The sequence below is a fragment of the Balaenoptera ricei genome, chromosome 8 (assembly GCF_028023285.1).
Source record: "Balaenoptera ricei isolate mBalRic1 chromosome 8, mBalRic1.hap2, whole genome shotgun sequence".
Lineage (NCBI taxonomy): Eukaryota > Metazoa > Chordata > Mammalia > Artiodactyla > Balaenopteridae > Balaenoptera > Balaenoptera ricei.
This window is the reverse complement of record NC_082646.1, coordinates 99,617,386-99,634,570: the sequence shown is the minus strand read 5'-3', so window position 1 is coordinate 99,634,570 and position 17,185 is coordinate 99,617,386. Positions and strand designations below refer to the sequence as shown.

The 17,185-nt window shown below is 44.1% G+C and overlaps 1 protein-coding gene across 7 annotated transcripts in view; it reads left to right on the top strand.

The window, feature by feature from the left end:
* The window catches only part of AMBRA1 (autophagy and beclin 1 regulator 1), a 181,494-nt gene that overhangs the window by 142,834 nt on the left and 21,475 nt on the right, over window positions 1-17,185 (top strand). For all 7 annotated transcript variants that reach the window (XM_059931504.1, XM_059931507.1, XM_059931506.1 and 4 more), the window contains 2 exons: window positions 6,808-6,996; window positions 7,852-8,006. In XM_059931504.1, coding sequence (XP_059787487.1) covers window positions 6,808-6,996; window positions 7,852-8,006 — 344 coding nt within the window. The remainder of the gene's footprint in view (window positions 1-6,807; window positions 6,997-7,851; window positions 8,007-17,185) is intronic.

Here is a 17,185-nt window from a genome sequence, read left to right as displayed (position 1 = left end):
CTCTGTTCCAAGTTGTACACCTGTGATTTCTTCCTCTTGTCTAAGTGCATTGGCTGCTACCATCAGAACGATGTTAAATAATAGCAGGCATCCTCATATCATTCCTCATTTCAGTAGAAAAACTTCCAGCTTTTTCCCAGTAAGCATATTGCTGACTTTTGGGTTGAACCAGAACTAGTTTATTGTTTTAAGGAAGTCATTATTCTTATTTTATTGTGAGTTTTTAATCAAGAATAGATACTCGGAATTCCCTGGCGGTTCAGTGGTTAGGACTTCCCCCCCCACCCCCGCCGCCCCTGCAAAAAAAATAGATGTTAAATTTAGTCATGCCTTATCAGCATCTGTGAAGATGATCATATGTTTTTTTCTCTCCTTTGACCTAACAATGAGATCATTATGTTTTTTTAAACAAGTATCTGTAGATTTAATTGACCTTAAATTAATCTTTAAATCCCAATAATACCAATGAACTGCCCTTGATTATTATTTTTTTTAATTTATCTATTTTTGGCTGCATTGGGTCTTCATTGCTGCGCAGGCTTTCTCTAGTTGTGACGAGCAGGGTTTACTCTTCGTTGTGGTGCGCGGGCTTCTCATCGCGGTGGCTTCTCTTTTTGCGGAGCACGGGCTCTAGGCATGCGGACTTCAGTAGTTGTGGCTTGCAGGCTCTAGAGCTCAGGCTCAGTAGTTGTGGCTCGCAGGCTCTAGAGCTCAGGCTCAGTAGTTGCAGTGCATGGGCTTAGTTGCTCCATGACATGTGGGATCTTCCCGGACCAGGGCTCAAACCTGTGTCCCCTGCATTGGCAGGTGGGTTCTTAACCACCGCACCACCAGGGAAGCCCCGAGATCATTATGTTGATAGATTCTGTAATATTGAACCCAACCTTACATCCCTTGAATAAACCCCACCTGGTTCATGGTATATGCTTTAGCATTAAATTCTTTCCATGTAGCTTGCTAATAATTAAGAGTTTTTTCCTTGAAATTTGTGAGATGGATCTATCCTATTCTTTTTCATGAAATCTGTGAGTTTTGGTATCAATGTTATGCTTGTGTTGCAAATATAATTTGAAAGTTTTTCTTTTTGTCTGGAACAGCTTAAATAGAATTGGAATTACTTGTACTTTTTATACTTTAAAGGTCTGAGCCTGATGCTTTTTTCTTCCCTTTTTTTCCACAAGCATAGGGAGAGGTAGTTCTTTGATAACATTTTCTTTGTCAACTGTCCTATGATGGTTAAGCAAATGAACTCTTGAGCTACACTGTCCAGGTTCAAATCTTGCTCAGCCACCTTCTAGCAGTGTGACCTTGGTTAATTAATCTCTCTACACCTTAGTTTCCTTGTCTATAAAATGAGGGTTATAATAGTGCCAACCTCATAGGGTTGTTAGGAGAATTAAATTAGTTAACATTGATACATGTCAGGCACTCTGAACGGCATCTGGCACTTTCTGTAGTAAATAGTCAGTAAATGTTAGCTCTTTTTATCATGTCTTTTTCTTGGAAATTATACCGTGATTCTTTGAGAGTATGGCTATAATTCTAAAGTCACCCCTGCCCCTGTTTTCAGTACTCTGAGAGGTGTATTTTCCATCTCTGGAAAGTGATGTTCATGTAAAAAAGATAGTTCTCTCTTAACCTGTTGCCTCATCTGTAATTGGCTTCTGATCCTTCTGAAGCATGTTGTTTCTCCCCAGTTGGAGACAATTTTCTTTGATAGAAAAACCAAATATTCAGAAGAATACAGGCATTGGATATGCTGGTAGCAGAGCTGAGACGGTCTTTTTGGTTGTCCTTAACATTCTTTGTACAAGCCTCCACTTGTTCTGACTACAACTTCCTGTCATTCACCTTCTGTGTTCCTTCTTACTTCCTTTGATCATGGCTGTTGTAAAACCTGAGCTGATCAAAAAGTATCATGTGCAACCAGATTGACTCATTTAGTTTGGCTCACCTTTCTCCCTCATTTAAGTCCTGTGCAATATTAGAATTCTGCTTTTTAAAAGTGCCCTATTTTTCTCAGAGTTTTGGCCTTGGGAAATACTTGGCATTCTAGGAGTTTAGGGCATATATGTCTGATGGTGGCCAGTGTTCCTTGCCATGGTATCACCCTCTAGAATGACAGTCACTTTCACCTGAGGCTCCTGTAATTAACTCTAACTGCTTTTCCTGGTTGGTCTGAATAAAGTCTAGTTACAGTTCTGAATCTGGTAGATTCAGCTGTCAGCAGAGTTCATTTGGGGATCTATTTGTAGGATTCGTTTCTGAGCCTTGCATACTTCCCGGTGGAGGGAAGTGTTTGGCTTTGGCACAGCTCATGCTTGGGAGCCACTGGCCCTCAGTTTTACTCACGTGTTCAGCAGCCACTGTGTTGTCAAGAGGTCATCTGACTTATCTGAATTGAATTTAACTCTTTTCTAGAATTAGGCTAAAGAGTGTTACCGCCTGTTTCTCTTAGTTGAGATACAGGATTAATAAATTACTATCTGTAAAGCGTTTAGAAATTTGTGAATAAGGCCTCATATAACATAGATAATTTTGAAACCGCTCTCATGGGAGAAAGCTCATTAGATTCACTGTAGTTTTTAAGAGTGAACTCTTGTGGGAGAATAGCATTAGTCACCAGGGTGCCCTGACAGAACGGACCTTAAGAAACCCAGGGGCTGAGTGGTGTGGGGCACACACACATCCACAGAGGATGTAGTGATTGGTGCCGTTGGGAATGCTTATATAGTGTCATCTGGAGCTCTGTGCAGGAGGTCCTATTCTGAAATCTGAGGGCTCAGAGATAGTCAAAAGGAAATTTTCCTGCTGATTTAAACCCCTTTGGGTTTTCCAAATCCGTATCTAATGCATTTGTAAAAGTACTGCAACTGCTAATCGCTCCCGTGGCCTCATCTGGCCAGCCAGCAACAGGCTACAAATCGATCTTTGTACAAGGTGTTTGTTTATAATTTATGGAGCTGATAGAAAGGCAGAGCCCTCTGCTCCTCCAGGCATCAGTACTTCTTACCCCTCCCATTCCCGGCTAGGGCATTTTAACTTGGAAATCATTTACAATTAGGGGGAGATTACATTGCACAGTCTGGAACATGGCTTCCTGCTGTCTTCTGCATCGTTTTTGCTCCTCCTGGAGCTGCCCCCTGAAGCTCTTAAGCAGTTTTGATTTGAAAAATCCTTTCTTTCCTAGACTTTATTTCCATTCTCAGCTGCCCAGCTAAGTGCTCCGTCATCATTCCCCACATGTGTTTTGCCTTTAAGTGCAGGGCAGTTTGCTGGAGCTCCAGCTCAGGGGTCAAGGACTGTTTGGTGAGACAGCAGTTTTCAAGTGTGGTCCCAGACCAGCAACATCAGACGCCTGGGAACTTGCTAGAAATGCAAATTCTCAGGCCTCACCCCAGCGTTCTGTGTTTTGATAAGCCCTCCAGGTGATTATGTTGCATGCTGAAACTTGAGAACCACTGTGGTAAGGCAAGGCAGGGAGCAGAACAAAGATTTCTAGTGGTGTGTGGGTTGCCACTGTCTTAAACTGTATTTCACTTCACCTTTTTCTCTACCTGCTTACATCATTATTGAATCCAAAAATGATGAGCTCTCCTTGTCATTAGTGCATTACTTTGCTATGGCCTGAAAAAACAAATAACAGAGATCCAGGAAATCTCTCCCTTTGTAAATTAACTCATCAAAATTTCAGCCTTATGAGAAGAAGCTGCACGAACGAATTGAAGCAGTGACCACTCACCACTGTAACTGAACATTTCCATTTCCATTGCTTGTTGTATATTAATTTCCATGAAATTAATATACAACAAGCAATAAATGTAAATTGCTAATTGGAGCTTTGAAATATTAATGAAACTGTAAACACCCCACCCAGTGCTCAATGAAGCTACCAAATCACTCTGTGCCTACTACATCCCCTTCATTATGGTAGAAGTAAAACCCTAGATCCCTAGCTGTACAAGTTCTGAAAGGGAACATGCTGCTGGAGAAGCTCCGTTTTAATTTTCAGCATTCTCTTTTCACTTGTTATTTGCATATCTCTCTCTGAGCTCACTGCAGGAACTGGGAGCAGTTGCGAAATTGGGTGGAGTTGAGGGGAGGGGACGAAATTTGGGAGATGGCCATTGACTTGGAATCATCATAATACAGTACAAACACAAACACCATGGCTTGAATTTGAGGCTGACAAAATGCTTTTTGTCTATATGCCCAGTTTTTCGTGGACTTAGAGCCAAGCCTCCCAAAAGAAGGAAAACCTTACTTGTACTTTCCCCCCAACCCACAGACCCCTCTTAGTAATTAATCTGGCAGTATCTAGTTCAGTGCTTTTTTAATGTTGGTGGCGAGTTTTGAGGGTCACTGTAGGCTTCTATATGTTTGACTGAATTGCAGGTTAACACATATAAGCTAGATGTCTGTAACAGCAAGATAGGAAAGCCGACTTTCATAAAATACTCACCATGCATTTTTGGGACATTAAATGTAGATAAAATGGAAACCATACAAAACTGTCTTAAAGCCCACAGAGTCCCATTTCCTTTTCTGTTTATTTTCATGTCCTACTTAATATTTGTCATTGCTTTCTTTCTCTCTCTGCCTTTGATGGTTGCAGTCTAAATTGTCAGTTTCTTTTTACCTTTCTGAGGATTGTGCGAACATCAAGGTTAGAAAACCAAGATGGACTCACTCTTTTTTTAAAAAATAAATTTATTTTATTTTTGGCTGCGTTGGGTCTTCATTGCTGCGCGCGGGCTTTCTCTAGTTGCGGCGAGCCGGGGCTACTCTTCGTTGCGGTAGGTGGGCTTCTCATTGCATTAGCTTCTCTTGTTGCAGAGCATGGGCTCTAGGCACGCGGGCTTCAGTAGTTATGACACGTGCAGACTCAGTAGTCGTGGCTCGCAGGCTCTAGAGTGCAGGCTCAGTAGTTGTGGCGCAGGGGCTTAGTTGCTCCGCGGCATGTGGGATCTTCCTAGACCAGGGCTCGAACCAGTGTCCCCTGCATTGGCAGGCAGATTCTTAACCACTGCGCCACCAGGGAAGTCCCTGGACTCACTGTGGAAGCTCCCCCAGTTGCTTTGGTTCTGTATCCCCAACTGTAATCATGTGTCAGTCCAGGGAAGGGGGAGGAGATTATCTTTTTGGCAACAGGCATGGGACCCTGAGTAAGGAGCAGACAGTCTCAGTGCTAACTAGATAAATCTAGCCATACAGGCTCGAGCAGATGGTGGGTTGGAAGTTGAGCAGTACAAAGCCCTAATGGTGATAGCAATGAGTATTTGGATGTCATTATCTTATTAGTTAGCAAACAGGACCATCCTTGTGGTCCCTCCTCAGCTTTATGTGTAATGGTGCTGTAGGTGTCAGCCCCCAGGAGTTGGCACAATAGCCTAATCAATGTGTTCTGATGTCTTTTTTGATCTACTCTGTCATCTCTGTGCCTTCATTAACAGCACACACAGGGAAAGGGGGATGAATATAGAGTTTTAGAAATCACTCCGAATCCCTGATCCCATAAGTCTCAAGTTCCCCCTGGAAAGCAGCTCTTTGTTTTGTTTTCCTTAAGGTAATTTCCTGGGGAAACTTGCCCTTGACCTTCCAGGTCAGGCCATTTGGCTTCCTGGAGTAGATCACCTGGAATCTGGTGAGGGCAGTTGAGCTTGCCTTTTTGTTTGTTTTAACCATAATGCCTTGACAGTGGACATCTGAAGTGATCTCCTTCAAATAAGAGAAAGTGAATTAGTCTCTTTGCATGTAAGTAGATCTAAATGAGACAGAGGCCAGAGGAGCTTGGTCCCTTTGGATGTGTTGTGCTGTTCTGCTCATGCCCATGGTGTGGGCCATCTGATTCCAGGCTCACATCAAGGGTAGGCCACTTCCTCCGGGCAGGGATTTGCACAATGGGCCTCAGAGAGGGATTCAAATGAAAACCGAAACAAAGCATGCAGGCACAACCCCAGAGCTAGCTAACATCTCATTAGTCCTGTCATGTGGAACGATTCTCCCCACCGACAGGCATTCCTCCACCCCACCCCCGACCCCACCCGTTCCCTCGTGCTGAGCCTGCCTGCTGCCTGGCTGACTGTGCTTAATTCTCAGTAACTGCTACGTGCAGACCGGGGCTGCCCATGGTCACTGGCTTATGGTACGGGTGAGGGATAGAGCGTAGTGAGAAATGAAAATAGTTCCAGCCATCCAGCCAGGGCTAGGCTTTGTTTCTCTTTATCCTCTCTTGTGGAATTAGGGATTAGCATTAGCAAGGAGCCGTCCAGAAGACTGAAGTCTCTAAATGCTCCAGTTTTCTTAAACGAGAAAATAAGACAAAAACTGGTGAAATGATTTTCTTCTCCAAGGTCACATAGAGGTGGAGAGTAGGATTCTCACCCCCAAGGAAGTTTTACCTGGATCACCTTTTTCTTGGAATCAGTGGGTTTACATTTTCATGCATCTCAGTTTTGATCTTTTGGACAATAACAGCTGTTGAGTGGCTCTCCGGGAACAATTGTTAATAACTTTTTCCCTAGCTCATCTCTCAAATGATGTTTCCTAAGTGTGAGCTAAGACTCAGCAGGTGGTTGTGGTTGTGTTGACTCTCTGTAGTTTCCTATTAAAGTGGTAGAAGAGACATATCTTTTCTGTGTCTTGTGTTGCTTGTTCCATGACATTTTAGTTTGGTAAGGCAGCCTTTAGTATTTCTAGAGAGGGTTCAGGTTCAGGCCCTTAGGCCCCCAGATTTCTTGACCCAGAATTTTTTATACCATCAACTCCAAACTTTCTTACGCTCTTTTCTTTCTTTGTCTGATGCAGCCTCCATGAATGTGCTGGTGCAGAACTGCAAGATCTACAATGATGCCAGCTGTGACATTTCTGCAGATGGCCAGCTCCTGGCGGCTTTCATCCCTAGCAGCCAAAGGGGCTTTCCTGATGAAGGCATCCTGGCAGTGTACTCTCTGGCCCCCCATAACCTGGGCGAAATGCTCTACACCAAGCGATTTGGTAAGAGATAGGAAGCCCAAACTAGTGACAAAGGGATGCTGGTACCTTGGCCTGGGCATTCCTAGGTGAGGTACAGCTTAGGTGGGAGTAATGGTCACATACTGCCCCTGCTTCACTGGGGCACGTGTCAGAGGAAGATTGCTTTGTCCTGGCTGGTAGCATTGCAGAAGAATCTCAGAAGAAGAGTCCTCCCTACCACGGTGGCATCACCGGCATGCTTCTGTTGTTATGGGCAGGAATAAGGGGGAGCTTCGTTCTTGGTCATGGCTTGGGGAAGTGGGCACAGTCACACACTGCAAGGCCGTTTGGCATTGTGTATTAAAAGCCCCCAAAATGTATGTTCTCTTTGATCCAGTAATTTCACTTCTAAGGAAATAATCAGAAAACTATACAAGATTTATATAAAAGGATGTTCACAGCAGTGTTATTTATCATAGAGAAAAATGTCAAATTGTGAAGAGTTGCTTAAAGAAATAATGGTGCATTAATAAGGCAGAATACCATTTGGCCTTTAAAATGCTCTTATAGAAGACTATTTAATGGTGAAAAATGTTCGTAATGGATGAAGCGGAAAAAGTAGATTTCAAAATAGTATTTACAATATAACAATTTTTTAAATGTGATTCTATGATAATACTGGTTAGCATTTATTAAGTACTTTTTATGTGTCAAACACTGTACTCAATACTTTACATGCCTTCTCATTGTACTCTTCACTACAATCCTATGAGATTAACCCCAGGATGACCAAACAAAGATGAAGATTAGAGAGAAAGAGAAAAGACGAAGAGGGAAAATTATTTCCTGTAATAGCAAGAACTCTGGGAGATGTCTCTCTGTTTTTCTGTCCCTCAGGTCCCAATGCCATTTCAGTGAGCCTATCCCCGATGGGTCGATATGTAATGGTGGGCTTGGCCTCCCGAAGGATCCTGCTGCACCCCTCCACGGAGCACATGGTGGCCCAGGTCTTCAGGCTGCAACAGGCCCACGGTGGCGAGACCTCCATGAGGGTGAGTGCATTGCTTGTGGCTTTGCTGTATGGCGGCTCTCCTAGGCCTGGCTGGCAGGGTAATGCAGGACAAGGTTGTGGTCTCCCAGCCAGGACCAGAGATGTCAGGCCCATAAGGAGCTAGGAAAGACTCCAGTCCAGACTAGTAATGACCAGCAGGCCGCACTTTTGGAAGCTCTGGACTACTAAAAGGCAGGGGCTTTCTCATACCCTAAATCATGAGCTGGGTCCCCAGAGGCCTGAAAGGATCTTTGCATAAAGACCAAACTGAATACTTCCTTACCTCAACATGAAACCTTTAGTCTGGAGATACACAGAGAACCCAATGAAATATTTATGCTTCTTTTTTAAAAAAAATTTTCAGGACGCAAGCTATAAAAAGAGATAGATAGTATACTATGAAATGTTCTTTTCCTGAGGTTGTAATCACGATGGAGGATAAGGACTTTGGGCAGCTGCTATGCTCTTAACTGTGCCGTCCGTTTCACTAGCAGAGAAATGTTCTATTTAGGACCCTTTCTTTTTTTTTTTTTTTTTAAACTTTTATTTATTATTTATTTATTATGTTTCTTTTTGGCTGTGTTGGGTCTTCGTTTCCGTGTGAGGGCTTTCTCCAGTTGTGGCGAGTGGGGGCCACTCTTCATCGCGGTGCGCGGGCCTGTCACTGTCGCGGCCTCTCTTGTTGCGGAGCAGAGGCTCCAGACGCTCAGGCTCAGTAGTTGTGGCTCACGGGCCCAGTTGCTCCGCGGCATGTGGGATCTTCCCAGACCAGGGCTCGAACCCGTGTCCCCTGCATTGGCAGGCAGATTCTCAACCACTGCGCCACCAGGGAAGCCCCTAGGACCCTTTCTTGTCTGAAGCCATCCTTGCTTGTATTGCCATAAAAGCCTTCTGGGCATCCTGGGGTTAGTGGCCTCCTGGACTCAACCAGTCTAGTTTCTGACTGAGATTATTCCCTCATCCCATGGGGGCTCATTTGGCCAGGGTTTTGTCAAGGGGAGTTGAGCATTTGAACACTTCTCTAATTAGATGGTGTTTAAGCTCTGTCTCAATCTAAGAACCTGTGAATTCCCTTAGCACTTTATGCTGTGCCATTTATAGTTTTATGCACTTGTTTATGTGTTGTTTTGTGTTTTCTTTAGCAGTGTGGTGTGTATGTTTAATCCACCCAGTTAGGTTCAGTGTAAGCTCCTTAGGGGCATATCCACCGGGGTCCCTCATTTAGTGCCACACATGTAGATGCTTGTTGAATTCAGCCTGGAATATGAAGCATTTGTTTTAAAGAAAAAACCCTAAAGATAGGACCCATTATATACAAAGCAATAGAAAGTGGGTGGCCAGGTGTGGTGTCTCCAGCCTCTTCTCCCTCCTGTCTCCTACAAGGACCCTCTTTCCAACTCTGCTGAGCCACTTTCCAAGCCCCCTGAATTAGTAAGGCTCTCTCTTGCCAGGGTGCCTTTACCTGGAGTGCCCTTTTCTCCCTGAAACCCAACTGCCTGCAAGCTCTTCCCCTTCTATGGAACCTTCCTAAACAGAATTGATCACTCCCTCCTGTGCCACCCCTGTATCTAGTACACTCTCTGTGTTAACACTCATCACACCAAACTGCAGTTATTTATTTCCACATCATTCTCCTCTCTTGGCCCACGAGCTCCTTGAGAGTAGGACCATGTCTGTTTCATCTTTATGAACTCCAAATACCTAATAAGAAACCTCTCATTTAGGAGAAGCTGAATAAATGAAAGAGAATCTCAAGAAAAGCATCCTTATTGTTTCTAGGTGGTAACTAGCAGAACCATTGATGGGTGACATCATGTCCCACCATGCCTCTGAAAGGGTAGAAACAAGGCATTCTCTGCTCTTGACATCACAATCACAGGAAAGTTCTGATTTTTGAATCCATGTGACTAGAAATATTTGACATTGAGTGATTGGGAGAGGACTTTGCGGGAAGTTCATCGATCCTGTTTTCTTACCTAGATAAATGAGGATGGAAGGTGAATTTTAGTTTAAATATTCTTATCTTAAGCAGATTTGGATAGTAAAAGTATCTGGTGTCTGCTTTTCACCACCTAGAATCTTGGCCCTTGCTGTTCTTCTAACCCTTCCTACCTAATTGTGGAATAATGGTTTCTAATCATTAAGAGACAGGATCTGATTTCAGCAACATTAATGGACATCTCCAGCCTCTTCTGGAAGCGAGGGCTCCTGCCCAACTTTTGGGCACAGCCTGCCAGTCCTCCATCCTAGCAAGGTTCCTCTTTTCTATAAGTAGCCAGAAACATCTGTTTGGCTAAAGGCAAACAGCTCCAGGGCGGGAGCCAAGATGCTGTCACATATGGTGCCGGCAGCTCAGGGAATGCAGTTGGAGAAGTCTGCTGTGGAGATGTAGGGGCTCAGGGCACCTAGCCAGCTGCTGCATGCCTCACGACAAGAGCTACTTCTCAGCACTCCCAGCGGGGGTTTTTTGATTCTCAATAGACCCCGTCTACCACTTAGGAGAGGGAGCTGAAGTAACTAGAAAGCTCTCATTTGGGAAGCATTTCTCTCACACAAGAGGCAGGATCCGGGCTTCTCAACAAGGTTTTGCTCACCCTGTGTCCACCCAGTCTGACTTTAAACCCCCGTGCTACAGAAAGGTTTCTGGTTTTCCAGGTCTTGGTTGCCCCTTACGTCCAAAGGCACCAAAGCACTCAGCACATGTCCCTGAATTCAGTCACTGGTGGAAGGGAAGACACCAGCTTTTTTGGATAGCTGTGCTGTACCACCGTTTAAGGCAAGAAGTGCATTTTTGTCTGAGAACAGGGAGCGAGGGTTTAATGGGACAGTAGAGCATCTCCCTCTTTGCACAGGTAAGTATAGGTGGCTGTCTCCATCTGTAATGTCAAGCTCTGTCCTTGAAGGAATTTGTGGGTACTGGGCCTGTCCTAGAGCTTTTCTACCCAGAATCCCCCTTCTCTGTGGTGTTACCTCTTGGAATTCACTGTGGTAACATTCAGAGAGGTGAAAGTGTTGGGCCAGCAGACGTTCCCAGGAGAACATCCTCCAGAGCATCGACTTATTTTAATTCCCACTAAGTGACCATCTCTCCCCAAGAGATGATCTCTTATACAATCCCATATGAAAACTCTTGTAAAAATGAATTGCTAATTGCTCTTCGCCTTGGCGTGCTTATTCTAAGCAGTTCTTCAGACCTCTGGATCAGTGCTTCTCAAACTGTGCTTCTTGGACAACCTGCATTAGAATGCATGGGATCCTTGTTAAAATACAGACTCCACTTCAGGCCAAACTCAGAATAAGAATTGGGCAGGAAGGGGACCGGGTATTTGTATTTGTAATACAAGCTTTCCAGATGATTCTGATATGCACTTGAGTTTGAGAACTGCTGTTCTTAATGACTGCTTTCTTCATTTTAGGTTTCTGCCCTCAGCCTCTTCAGCAAGGCAGAGATACAGTCTCAGGTTTACTTCTTATCCTGGTTTTATGTGTGATGCTTTGATCCTTTGCTAATTTTGTTGCAGGCACAGTGGTGTTTGTGTTCTATCTCCTATAAAACTCTTAGCTTTTTGGCTGTCCGTGCTTCACCTCCCATTTTTCTCAGCTGTTGTTGCTTTACAGGGTTCTCCCTTGAATATCTCTATGTGCTGAATTCTTTTCTTCCCCATGTTGAGCTTAATGATTATCCTTGTCTCTAGGACCTAGGGTCCTCGGATATTTCCCTTCTCTGTTTACTAAGGCTAGGCTTCGTCTTCCCAATTTTAGTATCATTGGCAAATCAGGAAAAATAAGACTAGGCACATATTCTATCTCCCCCTTCCCTCTGTCGATTCGAGGCTCTTCCAGGCTGAATATGCTACTATCTCTGCCTCAGGGTCTTATGTGCCATCTGATTCCCTCACGCTTGAGCCAGTAGGACTTTTTGTTAATTTCTGTTTGGTTTTTAAGTTAGGCATTTAGAGATTGCTGAGCTGAAGTTTTGCTGAATTCTCAAAACACTGAACTGCCTGAGTTCTCTCTCTGCTTTCATTTTCTAATTGGAACAAGGCACGATATTGTAGCAGAAAACTGCAATTAATTTTCTAAAATTATGGCAACTTGCACAATGTAATAACTTTGGTTGTAACCAAGTGAAAGCATAATAACAAAAATATAAAATTACTAATGAAACCAGAAATAGTCATATAGCAAACTGTGCCTCCAGTTTGTAATAAGTGCTGTTTTACCTAGGAATGGGGGCAAACGTCAGCGGTCAAGGTGTGGGTGTAGGTAGGGAGGCAGTGCTGGGGCAGTTTGGGCAGAAGTGATGGACAAGGGACTTGGGTGGGAGAAGAAACCCTAGGACAGAAAGCAGTTTAGCTCTCCTTTCTCCATGAGACAGCATTGTGCTCTTTAAGGCCAAGCCTCAAACATCAATACTTAAGGGTCAATTTTATTGAAAGCTTTTTCTTTGTGGCTATGCGGTGAAACTGTATTCAAGGGTTGAGCAACTATTACCCAGACAGATTGTTAGTTTGGAGGGGGTGTTGGAAAGAAAGTCTGCCCCTCCCTCCCTCCACCCCTCTCTCTCCCCCCTCTTCTCCCCCCTCTTCCTCTCTTCTCTCTCGCCTCCCCCAACCCCTTCTTGACCCTGAGAGCTCTGCTCTTCAGTAGTGGACAGTCCCCTTCTATACCTTCTCCTTCTAGAGCTCCAGCTCTAAAGATATGCATCCCCCTCATTCTCAATAGGTCCTAGGCAGCAGGAAAGGAAGCAAATTTTTTTTAGACCTACAACCTACTCATATCTAACTGGCCAGTAGTTCTCAATGTGTATGCCCCAGGACTAAGTCAGCATCATCAGAGAACTTAATAGAAATGCAACTTCTCAGCCCTGTCCCAGACCTGCTGAATCAGAAGCTCTGAGGGTAGGGCCCAGCCATCCTGGTTTTACCAAGCCCTCCAGTTGAGTCTGCATGCTGAGTCAAGATTGAGAACCAATCATCAACTGCATGGGGATCCCAGTTAGACCTCACCTGTCAGAATAGCTTTGTTGTTTTCTTTTTTGCTCTCACGTTGTCTCTGGAACCTCATCTGGTTTATTTCTATGGCTCCTTTAACCAGATGTTTCAGATACTTTTAAGAAGTTGAGAAATTGATGAGTACCTCCTGCCCTTAGCATTTCTGGATCATGCTAACATCCTAGTGATGGTACTTTAAAGACTAATGCTGTGGGGCCTTTTCCCCAATTCTAATTAAAATTCTTACCTGCCCACAGTTGACTTTGTTCAGGCTCTTAACTGTGATCCCATTCCTGTTTGCCTACGTGCTATAGAATACAGAGATTCTTAGGCTTAAAAAGTGAGAAGAAATATCTTTATCTTTCTCTCCAGGACCTTCCCCATCTGAAGGTGTAGTTCTTGAGTTCCTTTTTCCAACATTCAACTCACTGTTATCCTTGGATGGAAGATGTCGCTGTGGTACCTATTAATGGATATCTTAGTGTCACCCTGGTTATAAAGAAACATTAGTTGGCTTTCTTTATTTCATACCATTTCATAGCCATCTTCACAGAACAGCCTAGTGATGACTGATTATTATTATTATAAGTTCATTAAAATGAACCACAGAAAAGGCTTGGTGTCCAGAGTACTCAAATTAGTCATAACTAAATTGTAGCTTAGACCCTGGGTCGGGATGGGTAGTGTCAGCACTGACACTGTCAGCAGTGTCAGCACTGACCAGCATTATGTAACTAACGTGCATAGGCTCTTTTGGCTTGTCCTAGCTCCATTCTTCAACATATAATCTTTACTGTGGCTTACTCCTTGCCCTGAATTTAGCCTGTGATCAAATCCAGTCATCAGTACTTCCCTGGATTCTAAAAGTTTGGTTTTCAAAAGTGACCTAGAGGGCTTCCCTGGTGGCGCAGTGGTTAAGAATCCACCTGCCAATGCAGGGGACATGGGTTCGAGCCCTGGTCCGGGAAGATCCCATATGCCGCGGAGCAGCTAAGCCTGTGCGCCACAACTACTGAGGCTGTGCTCTAGAGCCCGCGAGCCACAACTACTGAGCCCACGTGCTACAACTTCTGAGCCTGCACTCTAGAGCCCGTGAGCCACAACTGCTGAGCCCACGTGCTACAACTTCTGAACCTGCACTCTAGAGCCTGCGAGCCACAACTACTGAGCCTGCGTGCTACAGCTACTGGAGCCCGCGTGCTACAGCTACTGGAGCCCGCGAGCCTGGAGCCCGTGCTCCGCAACAAGAAAAGCCACCACAATTAGAAGCCCGCGCACCGCAATGAGGAGTAGCCCCTGCTCACCACAACTAGAGAAAAGCCTGCGCGCAACAACGAAGACCCAATGCAGCCAAAAATAAATCAAAAAAAAAAAAACAGTGACCTAGAACTCTAGTTCAATCCAGAGTATTCTCCAGCAATCTAAGGGAACTGAGCTTCTTCTTAATCTTGTCTGGGCTTGGGAGTGGCAAAAACCAAAAATAGAGATATTTTATTTTTGTATCCTGGAAGGGTACTATTTCTTCAAGGGGAGATTGGGATAAAAGAGAGACAGCTTTGTTGTCAGAAATGATTTACTCCTTCCTAAGATTTTGTCCTCATTAATTTTCTTAAAGCTGCTTGTCAGTTGATTAAAAGCTGCTTCCGCTGCAATTATCTTAAAGTTGACTTCTGAGATGTGGTATAAAGCATCTATCCTCGAAAAGTTCCTTTCCTCAGCATGTTGTAGGAAAGGGGGAGGGGGTATGAGAGAAGTCAGGGGTGTCTCTGATGCGATTTGTCAGAGAAGGGAGGGGGCAAAATAAAAAATTAAAAATAACATTAGAGCTACAATCAAAGCCATTAATTTAGGCGAATTTTTCCATGACAGATTCCTCCAACTTTGATGCTTTCTTTCCTTCATGGCTTCTTAGTAGAGCACAATCTATGCTGCATTTTATTCTTTTCACTCAGCAAAATTTTATTGCGCCCCTACCCTGGGCCAAGTACTTTGCTAGGTCTGGGAATACAGTGAACAGAATGGATCTGGTCCTTGCTCTCCTGGTGCATACGTGCTGGACACCTGGCTTCTTAACGGGTCTTTTCACTGCTGTATCCCCAGCCTTCACTGTGCTTGGCACACAGGAGGCACTCAGCATTCGTTCTGGGAATGTGTCGCTTTGAAGTCTTGTGTGCTGTGTATTCCCTGCACATACATGAACACACACCCCTACTCACCAGCACCATCAGTGTGCCTAGCACGTGCCTCAGGAAATGGTAATTAAACATAAGTATTAGATATAATTCTTATGAAAATAGAGTGTCTTGCTTATGACCATAGTTCTGCCCAGTATCAGTGAGTTTCTCAGGGTTCCAGTCACAGCACTAAGAAATGGTGAGAGATGCCCAGTGGCTGTTTCAGAAGTGAGAGGCAAAACATTTTGTTTTTTAAGAATTGGTAGGAGGGGCTTCCCTGGTGGCGCAGTGGTTGAGAATCCGCCTGCCAATGCAGGTGACACGGGTTCCATCCCTGGTCCGGGAAGATCCCACATGCCGCGGAGCAACTAAGCCCTTGTGCCACAGCTACTGAGCCTGTGCTCTAGAGCCCGTGAGCCACAACTACTGAGCCCACGTGCCGCAACTACTGAAGCCTGCGCACCTAGAACCTGTGCTCCACAACGAGAGAAGCCACCGCAATGAGAAGCCTGCGCACTGCAATGAAGAGTAGCCCTCGCTCACCGCAGCTAGAGAAAGCCCGCGCGCAGCAACGAAGACCCAACACAGCCAAAAATAAATAAATTAAATAAATAAATTTATTAAAAAAAAAAAAAAAGGAATTGGTAGGAGAACCAACGTTTGCATTTGTAGAAGCTGGAAGTATTTTATTGTAACCCCCGTCCTGAGCTTTCTTCTTTCAAAAAAATATGGATCAAGTAAAGTGTATGAATATATTGAAAGACTCCCTTATCTGAGCTGAATATCTAGAACAACTACTCATTTGGCCATTTCCTTTGAGATTTAGAAAACTGAGGAAGTTCAAGAACTTGTGCTGTGCACAGAGGTGTGGGCACAGGAGGAAGCAATTATTTTAACTTCTGGGAGTTCCAGGAGCATTGAGTGCCTTGGTATTTGATTTAGCACAGAAGTAGATACCTCAACTGAAGTAATCTCTGTGCTTCAATCCTAATGGCCAGAGATGGACTTTGGAAAGCATCAGGCCGATTGAAAAATAAAATTCTTGTTCTCTGACTGTCCTTGGGATCTCTTTGAGGGGAACAGGTGAATAAGACAAAGTCTGTAGGTCTCAACAAATCACAGGAGATTGGCTGGAAATGACTACAAGGCATCAGGTTATCAGGAACAGAGGAGGGCAACAAGTTCCCAAGAGATAAGAAAAGGAGCTGTTTGCTCTTCTTTTCTGCTGGGGGAGCTTTGGTTTAAACAAGAGTGTTCTAGGCAGATATGTTCCTGTTTCAACTGAACAAAGAGAGAGTAAAGTGACTTGGTATTCCGATTTTTGTTCTTAAATAACCACTTTAAAATCAACATTCTATGAGTTCTAAACTCCAAAGTAGAATATAAAGAAGGCTTAGAGACAGTAAAAGAAATTAAAGTTTCTGAAAAACAATCACATTTTCCTAGGGATGAAGAAACTCCAGTAATTGATGAATCTAAGCAAATCAACCCAAAAGAAAAAAAGGATGACCGTAGTATCCCTCTCCCTGCCTGTTTTGGAATGTGTGCATTTCTTAGCCTGTGACAAGATGTGTAGCCATCCATTTCCAATGAAAAGGTCAGCTGTCTCTTAGCATCTGCTTCCCACTGATTTTTTTCCTCTTTCCAGAGAGTTAATTCTCCTCTAGTAACCCTCTCTAAAAGCTTAAAGCCTCCCTTGATTCTCATCACGACTCAGAAGGCATTTCTCCTCCTCACAGTTCCTTTCTTCCTCAAAGCCCCTTGGGCTTGCGACTTCTCTCATGGTCCTTCTGGCCTCAGTTTCCAGTTGTCCCCTTCCTTCAACCAGCTTTCATTGTCTTGGTTAAAACAAGGGAGATCTGCCAACCGTACTTGACCTCTTGCCACAGTGGCAAGCTTCCAGCTTTAAGGATAATGAGATCCCCAAATGTAAACAAGAAAACCGCAAAGTTTTTTTCTTTTAGCTTCTTCTTTGGGCTGATCTGAGCAATGCAGTTTGCTACTTGGACTAA